The following is a 14525-nucleotide window of genomic DNA, read 5'->3' on the forward strand; positions in this document are numbered from 1 at the left end:
ACTTTGGATATACTTCCTTCTTTCTTTTTATCTTTTCTTCCACTTCTTTATCCCACCAATATGGCTTATCTACTCGTTTTTTATATGCTCGTATTCATCCGTCGTTGATCTGTGTGATTCCTGTAGTTTTTGTGTTAGTCTCCAGGAGTAAAGTAACTGTGTGCTCCCGTTATCTAGATTATCTAAGGTGTACGTAGTTCTTTCTATTTTTTCTGTGTTCTCTGTGTGGTTCCTGTCTACGAATGGTGTATATATTTTTCCTATTATCAGGCAGTGGTCCGAGCCGCACTCTGCTCCTCTATTCACCTTTATGTCCTGTACTCTTAACTTAGTTTGTTGTCTTGTTATGAAATAATCTATTATCGATTTTAGACTTCTTGTGTGCTGATACCAGGTGTATTTATGTATGTTCTTGTGGGCGAAAAACCCATTCAAAATCTTTAACTCATATTGTTGGCATATATTTATGAGTCTTTCTCCGTTGTTGTTAACAGTTTCTTCTCCATGCATGCCTACCACTTTACTTTGAACTTGTTTTCCTACTCTGGCATTAAGGTCTTCTCCGCATATAATCTCATGGCTGTTAGGAATTTCATTTAGTTAACAATTTAATATAACCGCCAGAAAATTTAACATGTTAATTTTCCCAAAAAAGACAAAATTCATGGTTATAAGTGCAAATTTTTGCTGGAAGGTCAGATAATAGAATAAGTGATGGAGTTTAAATATCTAGACATCACATGACCTAGCTACGGAAAGCTCGGAACGGAAGTAAAAGATCCAGTGAATAGGGCAAACAGATCCGCAGGGTGCCTAAATAAAGCAATATGGGGAAATAAAAATATCGGAAAAGGAATGAAAGGCAGAATTTACAAAACAGTCATCAGACCAATAATGACATACGCGGCGGAGACACGACCTAATACAGAGAGGACAAAAAGGATGTTAGAAACAGCAGACATGAAGAATTGATAGAAAAACACTATGGGGCAGAGCTAAAAATACAGATATACGACGTAGATGCAAGATGGTGATCATCAAGGTCTGGGTTAGAAATAGAAGAGTAGAATGAAACTATCATATAAATCTAATGACATCAAGTAGGGTAGTAAACACGACAAGAGACGGTTCCCCAATAGAAGACGATCAGTAGGAAGACCACATGAACGATCAACGACAACGAACAACAGACAGAGTCATGTCTACATAAAAAGAAGAAGAACATGAATCTGCCATCGTACTAATTATAATAACTAATGAAATTCTCAAAAAAATATATTAAACAGATCTTCAAAAGTGTGGCTCGAAATTGTTTAAATACATATGTTAAATAGTTGGTTATAATCGTCGGTCGACTTTGTACATAAAGAAATATAGAGCATGTTATACACAGCGACAGTCGATGGCAGTCACCCAAGCTGCTACAAAATTATAATTTTCAATTGGAAAATTTAAAAATTTGTCGAAAATTATGTTCAGCGGCCCAACTATCGAACCACAAGAATTGCTAACCTTTTTATTTTAAAAACCCTCTCTTCTACGAAGTGTGATACATAGATAGTTAGAAAGATAAATTTCTATTTTGAAATAGTGATGGTTGCCGCACTACCTCTAGTTTAAGAAGTGACTACTCTTAACACTTTTCTGTATGAATAAACAAATTGTTAATGAATTTAATCTTTGAAGATTTTTACGGTTATTTTGCATCATTTCTGGGTTAGTGTAAACATTCAAAAATAACGTTTTGTCTTTAGTGGAAAATATATATTCCAAGCACCATAACATGATAATATATACTGTGGGAAGTAAATTAGTTTCTTTTGCAAAACCGTAGATTGTAATTTGCAAACTCATTTAAAATATCATTATGCTTCTAAATTAATTAACGACTTTTACTTTCAGCAATCTTCTTCTTCCCGACGGTGTTCCAACTGATAGACAGAAAGCTCGAGTAATTGTGAAAATTTACCGTGCAGATGGGCTCCCGAAAATGAATTCCTCCTTAATGGCCAACGTAAAAAAGGCGTTCACAGGGGAACTCAATGACCTAGTCGATCCTTACGTACAAGTATCATTTGCTGGATTAATGGTGAGTAATTGTGTTCTTAATAAAACGTTTAACGCTGATTAGATTAAATTTGAACAGGCAATTTTTAAAAAAAAGATAAAAATTCGGTTTCTGCGAAAACATATTCATTATAAAAAGATAAAAAATCGGTTTCTGCGAAAACATAATAAAAATTACATTTAATTTATTAGAAAATATACAGGTGATATAGAAAATATTACTTAAAAAAATATATCTCAGTTAGGGACTAATATTTATTTTTTATTTTTATAAAAATTATATTATATTTATAAAAAATTTTGTAAGTTTATTCAGATTAACCCACTAGCGCCGAGAAAAGAAAGTTCATTTTATATGCAATAATTTTATTTAAAACATATGTTGCCACTAGGCGTTTGGCAAGATCAAATATGGATAAAACTCATTAATTTGTCCCATTTGTATGAAATAGTTTAAAACATAAAATACAAAACCCAACATGGTTTCATTTTGTCTAAGTCCAAGAATTTTGAGGAGCTGCGTCGAGGTACCTACATGCTGACTCGATAACTAAAAAAAATTACCTTTATGTTTTTGTTTATAGAAATATTGCTCTGTATCTCTTACCAAGATATCTTACTGTCCTAAGATATCAGTTTCTCCCATGCTGTTTTTATACTGTATAGTCTAATAGTTGTAGTACTTTTATAGTCTTGCTATCTTTTGCTAGAATTTCTTTACAATTTTTACAATTGTTACAATTTTTTTGTCCCTACAACGAACGTATTGAATATGAATTTCCTTATTCAATATCGAAAAATATTCCCGTCATACTCTTTTTTTCATCGTCTTTTTGGAAACAAGTGGACAACTTCTAGGAATTTTATTACCCCTTACAGTATCCGTAATCTCGTATCCATTAGCTTTTAGAGTACTTAACAAGTTTGTATTGCTAAATAAATTCTTCTTCTTATGGTGCCTACTAAATAAATAAATTATAAACGAAAAACTTGTATCTCAGAGATCCTTTGTCCATAAATTCTTCGATCATCTGTGCCATGGGAGCTGTAGCTTTTCCAAAATATTTTTAATATTCTTTATTAGATCTAGGCTTTTTTCACTGATTACACCACACCTTATAGTCAAATCTTACAGGGTTTTCTCTGATAAACTGTGTGCGTCCATGATGGCCAAAGTAGCGTATCATCGATTCGTCGTAACCTATATTTTTTTCTGGGGCAAAATGCTCTATGAACGATTTGTTAACATATCTGCAAATCGATATCATAACTTTCTTCTAGGTTTGATTGTACATCTTGTAGACATTCAGAATCTGCAAATACACCTTCTGTACTTGAACGAAGTTGACGAGCATTTAAGTTATCCGAGTAACCACCTTCGTCTTCTCCTCATCTGTAAGGAAATTTGATTCAGACGGCTGGCTCAAAAAAAATGTCTGGTGCATCGTCTTCTTTATATGCCAAATCTAATGCTTCTTTTAGAATCAGTCCACTGAAATTATGCAAATATAACAGTCAATATAATAGTCAACAATCTCCAACAAATAAATCTTCATCCCAACATCACAATGCTTTCATTTGATGTCAGCAATTTGTTTACTTCAGTCCCCAAACAAGAAACTATTAATCTGGTCCACTCTCTTCTACGAGCAAATTCTATCACTATGTCTACCACTAACTCAATTATTCAATTATTACAAACTTGTCTAGCTCAAGACTTTTTTGTTTTCAATAGTAAATTTTACAGACAACCTGATGGCTTAGCCATGGGTAGTTGCCTTTCCCCTCTCCTAGCTGATATATTTATGGATCACTTAGAATCCACACACATTATGAAAAATCCTGAAATTCTCCATTGGTTTCGATATGTTGATGACTGTTTAGTCTTCATATCAGGTAACTCGAATTCAGCTGATCTATTACTCTCCAAAATAAATCAAATCCACCCAAACATAAAGTTCACCATGGAACTAGAGTCGTCTCAATCAATTAATTTCCTCGACCTTACTATTACCAGATTAAACGACCATTTCGATTTCAGTATCTATAGGAAACCTACACAAACCGATCATATCATACCTTTATCTTCCAACCACCCAATGTCACATAAATATGCAGCCTTCCATAGTTATATTCACCGCCTAGAAACAATCCCACTATCACAATCTAACTACCAAACAGAACTCAATATTCTAAAACAAATAGCATCCAACAATGGGTATGACCCCAACCTCATTAACAAACTTATTAATAAGAGACAACTCAAACTTTTGAGAGAGGCTGCGTTCCCCAGAGACTTGACCATTAAACCTCATTATGCTTCCTTACCTTACCTTCAAGAACGTCTTTCTGGAGATATCAGATATATCCTAAAAAGATCTGTTGAGAATACCCACATTTCTTTTAAAGTCCTGAACAATCTAGGACAATGTTTAACCAATTCAAAAGATTGCATCAACTACATGGATCGTAGTGGTGTTTACAAATTACAGTGCTCTGATTGTGATGCTACATATATAGGTAGAACCTGTAGATCACTAACTTCCCGTTCCCAAGAACACACTAAACAAGAGAACACTTCCACCTTCTCACAACATCTTGTACAACATAAACATACCCTCAACATACCAGAAGACGTCTCTTTGTTACATAATATACCCCAAAAAAATTTTCTAAAATTAGATCTATATGAAGACTTGGAAATAGTCAAGGAAAAGCAAAGAAGCCCCAACTGCGTTAATCGCCATGTATCTTTCAACCGTGACTTTCAACCCTTACACCGACAACTCTTCTCATAACCCACACTTCTCAAATTTACCCCATCTTCTTCATCTGTCCTTCCTCTATAAATGTCAACACCTTAATCCTTCTCAACAATTATGGTTTTTAAAAACAACCATTCTCTCTACACTACTGTCACAACACTCCCTCCAAAAGAATTTTTCAGCCCCCTATTGTTAACATCATATCTTTTATACCTCACTATTTCATTATTTTACAATCTTCACGTTTTCACCATATTCCTGTCCATTCTTTTTTCTTTTGCTAGTTCTCTGTCTTTTCATATATCTACCATCCACCCATTATTTCTAAACTCAGTAAACATTTAAACACAATCCAGCAATTCATCAGAATTCACTTTCTCCCACTTTACCTAAACCTTTAATCAACCATTGCTCCACCCTCTCTTAGTCAACAACTTAGTACACCATACTCACAAATAAAATTTCAGACTTTTATGTATCGGATTTTAATACAACCAAAATATATTTTGTTCAGGGTGCTAGATGCTTTAAGCATGAAGGACCTCTATCATCTCTAATTTTGTTGATTAACTCATTCATTTCCCTTTAACCCACTCCCCCTTATTCTTTAGTCATTCCATTTACTGTTATTCCTGCCAGGTCTCTGAGGATCTCAGTCTTTCCATAAAATTTTAAATTTAATCACATAAATTATAACTTTAATTCCTTCAGCCGGAAGATTTTCAATTACTTTTTCTCAAACTATTGGACTCACTTATATTAAAAAAATTTTTACGATACTAGCAGTATTAAACAATTTCATCTACTTAAAAAAGTCTTACATTAGCTACAAATATATACTAATTATTCTTCCTTGTCCTAGATGTTAGCAACATAAAAGGACATTTCCATATATTTCAGCTAATTCTTCACAAATTACACCTTTTAGACCACACTCCATACGATAAAGAGTAACATAAGCTGCCTAATGCATACGTCATCTTCTTAAACATGACCTTCAACAACACCAGTAATTTACATCTTTTACATCCAATATTAAATAATTATAGAAAAATTTTTAAATTCCAACACCTGGATTACTGTTATCATTTTAACATCATCAAAGTTTTTTTAATCTTTTGGCTGTAGTAATATAATGTTTAACTAACACTGTTTCATGGTTCATTGACATTTTGTTTTTGACACCGCTCATGAGTATTTCATCAATCAGTTGCCAACCGTAGTCCGTTTGAAGAGGTTTACTCTCCGGACACTGGAACTCACTTAAGCATGGGTGTATGTTACCTGAAGTAAAATCTAATTAAAATATTAAACATCATATAATATTATAAACATCATGTACAATCTTTGGTAACATTTTTCATTTTAAAGGGTTTTTACCCAAATATTTTGGTGGCTCAGGCATGTTAACCTGTAAGTATAACCATTTTATTGTTTTTAACCTTAGTCAAAATTTTAAACCACGTTTGCTGTAACTAAATGGTTTATACTTATTTTAGGCATTTTAACCTGATGATGGAACAGTTGTTCCGAAAACGTTCGTGCTTGTAATGTTGCCCTTTTAAGGGTTTTTATAAAATAAAATATACCCACATACAAAGACTAACCTCTTTTGTTATACGTGGTATACAGCCAGCTACAGGAATTATTTTCCTTGTGGATTTTAATATAAAAATAGTAATAGGGGATTTTAACGCTAAACTCGGTTAAAAAGACATATTTAAACCAGCTACAGAGAAATTCAGTATACAGATATCTCAGATGGTAATAGTTTTAATTACATTGCATTTTTTGCAATTGAATTTGCAAATCAAAGACAACTAAAGATAGGTGCACTACTGATCAGACATAAAAATATCCAAAAGGTCACGCGAAAATTACCAAATGGTAAAAAAGGGAACCAAATTGATCACATGCTAGTTAAAAGCAAAAGTTTAAATAGTCTGCAGGATGCAACGAGCTACATAGCAGCGGAAGCTAAAAGCGATCATCATATGCATGACATGACAAAATAAAGCTTAAAGATGAAGTAAAGAAGAAAATTCAAGAAATGTAGAGATTGAGTTGGAACTAATCCAAGAAAACAAACCAGTTTTTTTGCTTTCTGGGTTTCACTATCCAGTTTAATTTTTAAAGTGTGCTGATTATTATTAGTAATAATGAGAGTTGTATCGTCTGCGAAGCAAACACATTTTATAGGAAAAGTATAGTGAAATAAATCGTTCAGATAAATAAGAAACAAAGCAGGTCCTAATATTGAACCTTAAGGAACAATATATTTGACAGTGTTAAACTCAGAATAGCTGTCATTAAGAAAAACTGCCTGTTTTCTTATTGTTAAGTATGATCTAAATAAGAGTGTTTCCCCTAATGCCCTATTTACGCATTTTTTCAACAGTAATTTATACGAAACACAGTCAAAAAAAAAAAAATATATATATATATATATATATATATATATATATATATATATATATATATATATATATATATATATATATATATATATATATATATATTGTGACGATTGGGGTTTATAGAAAATAATTTATAAGTTATATACTACATAATATTAGATATAAAAAAGTATTTGATTATTTTAAGAAGTTATATATTAGAGAATTTAATAAAAATATATTTATGTGAGGGCATTTTTAATAAATTAGCATATAATAATTGTAAAAAGTTGTATTTTAGTAATTTTAATGTTGTAAATAGATTTAAGTGAGCCATGTGCCTAGGCAACCAACTATACAGTGAGTGATAGACAGATATTTATACTCTGAAGTGACGTTTAAGAATATTTACGAATATAAAGTGGGGTTATAATAATATATTGTTTGAAATGTGTATTTTATTAAATTAGAGTGTTAATTACTAATTTAAATGTTTATTCTGATCTGAAAAGCCTAAATGTCAACAAAATTATCAATGGAACATTAACGAATTCTCCAGAGTGCAGAATTTGACCTGTGTTTATGTTGGAACATTCTGGAATAATGATTATGGCGGTGGATCGAACAGATATTTTTTTCGAGAACATCTATATAGAAGTCAATGGAACAAATTGGAACATGATCTCTTACCAGATGGTTCTGGAATATCCAAAAGATATAAATACCCGTGATTTGGATTCAAGATGGAAGTTTTTAGTTAGAAGTCAAGCAGTTTATTATGAAGGAAGTTTTTAGTCAGAAGTCAAGCAGTTTATTATGAAAGTTAATAGATTAGTTAGTGAAGTCAATTGTTCACAGTTTTAGTACGTCAGTCAAGCAGTTTAATAAGAAATATGAAAGTTAGGTGGAGATAGTCCAATTGTTTAATATAGTGAGTTAAATGAAGATTAAAAATTATGCATATATTTAATGCACATTTTTAATTATACACAAATAATTATTGAAGATTATAAAAGTATATTAGAAGAATATTGGATGGACATTGGAAGAAATTAAAATTATATTATGATTGGAGATTAGTATAAATCAACTTATAATAATTGGATATTGGTATAGTGAAAAGAAGAATAAATATAAATGGTGTTTGCTGGTTTGCTTGGTGGTATATAAATGATGGTGAAGAAAACTATATCTTAAATTGGTAGAAGCTGATAATTGGAAAAAGTAATTTCACAAAAACAAGGATAACTGAAGTACGAAGACATTCAGTGGTGATTAGAATCTATATACTTAGTGGAAAACAGTTCATTTAGGCATTCAGTGAAAGAAAGGTACAAAATTTTGTTATATAATTTAGTTAGTGTCATAACAATTTCAATTTTGAAGATAGTTTGTTTAAATTTTACATTGTCTATAGAATTTAATTAGTTTTATAAGAATATCAATTTAAAGATAGTTTATTTTAAATTTATATTGGCTAGGTTAAATATATATGTGTGTTTCATAATAGTTATAATAAAGATAATTTAAAAAAGTACTTACAAGCTAATTCTTTGAGAACCGCGATAAAAACCCTATATATTATATTATTAAAAATACTCATTGCTCATCATTCAAACAAAAAACACATCATAACAATTTTGGCACCCAACGCGGTGGCTCTCTATTTAAAAGAATTAGTTTGGGAAGATAAGTGCTCTCATATAATTAAATTAATTATCAGTAGAAAGGAAAAATTATAGATTTTATTTTTAAATTATATTTGAACAAGTAAAGTCTCAAAATGTCTCAAGGAAAGAAAGGTACAAGAAGCAAAAAGAATGAAGAAGATGTGGAAGTAGAAACACAACCTATACAAGAGGAGAGTTTAGTTCAAGTTCCACAAGATACTGCAGAAATGAATCCAGAAAGAGAAGAAAATGTCAATATGGCAGCTTTGATGTCATTAATGATGCAGATGAACAAGACAATGGAAGAGAATTCAAAAGAAATCAAAGAAGACATGAAAAAAATGGAACAGAAAATGGAAGAGAATTCAAAAGAAATCAAAGAAGACATAAAAAAATTGGAAGAGAATTCAAAAGAAGTCAAAGAAGACATGAAAACAATGGAACAGAAATTGGAAGAGAATTATAGAAAATTAGAAAAGAAAATAGAAGATAATAATAATAAAATTGTAAAACAAATGGATAAAAAACTTGAAGCTGCAGAGAAAAAAGTAGCAAATGAAATAAAAAGTATACGGAATGACTACAAGAAACGGATAGACAATGAGAGGACAGAAGTAAAGAGGATTATTCAAGATAATAAGATAGATATAGAACAGAAAATAGAGTTACAGAAATGTAACTTAGAAGTAAAAATTAACGAAGACAGGAGAAACACAGAAGAAAAATTAGACGATATACAACAAAATATCCAAATAAATTGTAATCAAATAAGAAATGTGGAACAGAGAATAGATGATATTTCACAAATGAGAGACATAGGGAGACCTTACTTAAATTTAACAAATGAGACTGGGATTAAATTCTCTGGTAATATAATAAATTTGCATCCTAGAGTATACATAAATAGTTTAAAACATAAATTAAGATTTGTGAATAATATTAATGATATTAAAGATTATATTAGAATGACATTAAATGACAATGCAGCAACTTGGTTTGCTAGTATTGAGAATGATTTAGATAACTTTCAAACATTTGAAAATAAATTTTTAAATTATTATTGGGGTGAATTAGAGCAAGCAAAGTTTAGAGAAATTCTATATTTTGGAAAGTATAATCAAAATTTAAAATCAAATATGGTAGATTATGCATTGAAATTGATAACAGTTGCAAAATATTTAGAACCACCACTTAGAGAGGATGAAACAGTCTTAAATGTATCTAGACATTTTGATGCTGATGTTGTGCAAACCGTAACTGTACAAAATATTCAAACAATAGATAGTTTTATTAATTTTATTCAAAGAATACAAAGAGGCAATATGACAAGTAATAATAACAACAGAAAAAACAATAATAACTTTCAATATAATAAAAATGATAATCAACAATATAAACAATCATATAACAATAATACTAGGTATGGTGATAGTTTACAAAATTTTAATAATAATAACAGTAATCCAAATAGACAGAACTTTAATAATAATACTAGTTATAATAGACAAAATTTTAATAATAATACTAATTATAATAGACAACATTTTAATAACAATACTAATAATAATAGACAAGATTTTAACAATAGAAGAAATACAGAGCGACCTAACTATAACAGACAGGTAAATTGTGTTCGAAGGAATAGAAGCTGCGAAGACAGGGAACGAAGTAGTACAAGTCAGGAAAATGTGAGTAGAAGTCATAGTAGGGAAAGACATAGGACATCAGATCCAAGTGGTCAGATACAATCTGACAATTCTAATAATCAAAATTTTGTGCAGTAAACTTTCTGAATTACAAGTTAGGCCATTGCTATTATAAAAAACCTTCTGAATTTATTTCTTTAGATGAAGAGAAAATTATTGAATCTATTAATTTAATTTATATAAATGCTTTGGCCAAAAATAAAATGATTAAGATTATGATAGATACTGGTTCAGAAAGTACTTTAGTCTCGGAGAATTTTATTTTTAATACATTAAAATTATCAGATATAATAAAGATTCCAAAAATTAAAATTGTTGGTGCAAATAATAAGAAGTTGGGTGAAATTGATAAACTAGCCAATTTTAAAATTAATATTCTTAATAAAGAAATTAATATGCAAGGATTTATTGTCAAGGATTTATGTGTTGATATATTAATGGGAAATGATGAATTGGAAAAGAAGAAAGTAAAGATAGATTTTGAAGAAAAAATGGTAAGTTTGGAAGGGCAAATAATTAAATTTATGCAGAAAGATGAGGTGGAAGAAGGAATAAGAGTTGATAGGATATTATTAAAAGAAAATAGTGATGTTTATGAAGAAGAAATGTATTTTGATGATAGGGATATGTCCCAAAAGAATGTAAAGAATAATTATTGTAGTGAATATTTAAGGAATGGAAATTTTAAGCAGATGGATGCCTACGAGGCGGAGTGCGTAAAATTGGAAGCAAGGAATAATGAGTACATAATGAAGAATAATTTTATTTGTAAAGAAGAAGATATAATGAAAGTTTTAAATTGCCCTGAAGAATATAAATCAATAGTCATTTCCAGATTGCAGCAACACAAGGGACTTGTCAATAAAGAAAATAGAATTGCACAGAATTATATCCATAGTATAAGAGTTAAGGAGGAAAAAGATTTTAAAACAAAATCATACCCAATACCATATAAATACAGAGAAGAAGTAAACAAAACAATTAATAATATGTTAGAAGATGGGATCATTGAGAAGGCAGACACACGTTTTATTAACCCCATAGTAGTAGTACGAAAAAGATCAGGTGAAATCAGGTTATGTTTGGATGCAAGGAATATTAACAAGATTACTGAAAAGCAATTTGAAGCACCAATGAGTATAGATGGAATATTAGGAAGAATTACAGGAATGTCATTTTTCACTAAAATCGATTTACAGCATAGTTTCTGGTTAATACCTCTAGAAAGAAAAAGTAGACAGTATACAGGATTTCAGATAGATGGAGTAGTATATCAATTCAAAGTAGTACCATTTGGACTTCAATCATCTTGCAGTGCTCTATGTAGATGTCTTCATGATATTTTGGATCAATATGAACATTTTGTAATTCACTACATTGATGATATATTAATTTTTTCTAAAACGGCTTAAGATCATGAGAAACACCTAAAAATTATAATAAATAGATTAGACAAAGTTGGACTAAAAATAAATCAAGAAAAATGTACATTTTTTCAAAAAGAAGTCATATATCTAGGTTATAAACTTAACACTAAGGGAATCGAAATGGATCCAGAACGGACACAAGTCATTCAGAAATATAAAACACCACACAATTTAAGAACTTTAAGAGGATTTATTGGAATAATTAATTATTAAAAAAGGATGATACCAGATCTAAGTATAAATATCATGAAGAGATTGAATAATGATTTCTATACCTTTAACACAAATATAATAACACTAATAACTTACTGATATATCCATTTTATTCAATAGACTTGATTTGTTAAATAGATGGTAGATTTCATTATTTTGAATCAATTTGACATCATACTTGTTGAATTTTGTATATATGGAAATTAATTTGTACCCTAAAAATCATAATTTGGGGTTAGATACAGAATTGATTGTGTAAATGTCTTTATAAAAAGTGTAAAACTTACCAATTTATATTGATGAAAGTTATTTTGAATGGAAATAATTCCTAGATTTTGTCTATAAATAAACATAACACAATATAGATTATATTTTTAATTAAGGTTATATTTTATTCTCTGATATAGATATAGCATCCATTGCTTCATTTGACATGACAGTTTGACCATAGAATAGCCGAACTGTGATCCGTTGTTCTCTGCTTTGACATAGACAGCGAACAGGGATGTATTTAACACATTTTAAATAAAAAAAAAAAATTTTGAATTATTAAATTTAATAAGGTATGAGAAAATTAATATTTAAAAAAATAATAAGTAAATTATTTATTTTAAATATTATTTTTGGGGTATTGTGACGATTGGGGTTTATAGAAAATAATTTATAAGTTATATACTACATAATATTAGATATAAAAAAGTATTTGATTATTTTAAGAAGTTATATATTAGAGAATTTAATAAAAATATATTTATGTGAGGGCATTTTTAATAAATTAGCATATAATAATTGTAAAAAGTTGTATTTTAGTAATTTTAATGTTGTAAATAGATTTAAGTGAGCCATGTGCCTAGGCAACCAACTATATAGTGAGTGATAGACAGATATTTATACTCTGAAGTGACGTTTAAGAATATTTACGAATATAAAGTGGGGTTATAATAATATATTGTTTGAAATGTGTATTTTATTAAATTAGAGTGTTAGTTACTAATTTAAATGTTTATTCTGATCTGAAAAGCCTAAATGTCAACAAAATTATCAATGGAACATTAACGAATTCTCCAGAGTGCAGAATTTGACCTGTGTTTATGTTGGAACATTCTGGAATAATGATTATGGCGGTGGATCGAACAGATATTTTTTTCGAGAACATCTATATAGAAGTCAATGGAACAAATTGGAACATGATCTCTTACCAGATGGTTCTGGAATATCCAAAAGATATAAATACCCGTGATTTGGATTCAAGATGGAAGTTTTTAGTTAGAAGTCAAGCAGTTTATTATGAAGGAAGTTTTTAGTCAGAAGTCAAGCAGTTTATTATAAAAGTTAATAGATTAGTTAGTAAAGTCAATTGTTCACAGTTTTAGTAAGTCAGTCAAGCAGTTTAATAAGAAATATGAAAGTTAGTTGGAGATAGTCCAATTGTTTAATATAGTGAGTTAAATGAAGATTAAAAATTATGCATATATTTAATGCACATTTATAATTATACACAAATAATTATTGAAGATTATAAAAGTATATTAGAAGAATATTGGATGGACATTGGAAGAAATTAAAATTATATTATGATTGGAGATTAGTATAAATCAACTTATAATAATTGGATATTGGTATAGTGAAAAGAAGAATAAATATAAATGGTGTTTGCTGGTTTGCTTGGTGGTATATAAATGATGGTGAAGAAAACTATATCTTAAATTGGTAGAAGCTGATAATTGGAAAAAGTAATTTCACAAAAACAAGGATAACTGAAGTACGAAGACATTCAGTGGTGATTAGAATCTATATACTTAGTGGAAAACAGTTCATTTAGGCATTCAGTGAAAGAAAGGTACAAAATTTTGTTATATAATTTAGTTATTGTCATAACAATTTCAATTTTGAAGATAGTTTGTTTAAATTTTACATTGTCTATAGAATTTAATTAGTTTTATAAGAATATCAATTTAAAGATAGTTTATTTTAAATTTATATTGGCTAGGTTAGATATATATGTGTGTTTCATAATAGTTATAATAAAGATAATTTAAAAAAGTACTTACAAGCTAATTCTTTGAGAACCGCGATAAAAACCCTATATTATTAAAAATACTCATTGCTCATCATTCAAACAAAAAACACATCATAACAATATATATATATATATATATATATATATATATATATATATATATATATATTTTTGTTTAGTATCGACCGTATATTATTTAAAATAATGAAAATAGAATTGTTTTAATTCCAGACGAATAGAACCTGACATATACCCAAGGAA

General features: G+C 29.3%; 1 protein-coding gene across 1 annotated transcript in view; it reads left to right on the forward strand.

Annotated features, from left to right (window-relative positions):
• The window catches only part of LOC140448876 (otoferlin-like), a 576219-nt gene that overhangs the window by 378723 nt on the left and 182971 nt on the right, over positions 1–14525 (forward strand). The window contains exon 10 of the mRNA XM_072542001.1: positions 1903–2089. Within this exon, the coding sequence (XP_072398102.1) occupies positions 1903–2089 (187 nt within the window). The remainder of the gene's footprint in view (positions 1–1902; positions 2090–14525) is intronic.

The sequence above is a fragment of the Diabrotica undecimpunctata genome, chromosome 8 (genome assembly GCF_040954645.1).
Source record: "Diabrotica undecimpunctata isolate CICGRU chromosome 8, icDiaUnde3, whole genome shotgun sequence".
Taxonomy (NCBI): Eukaryota; Metazoa; Arthropoda; class Insecta; order Coleoptera; family Chrysomelidae; genus Diabrotica; species Diabrotica undecimpunctata.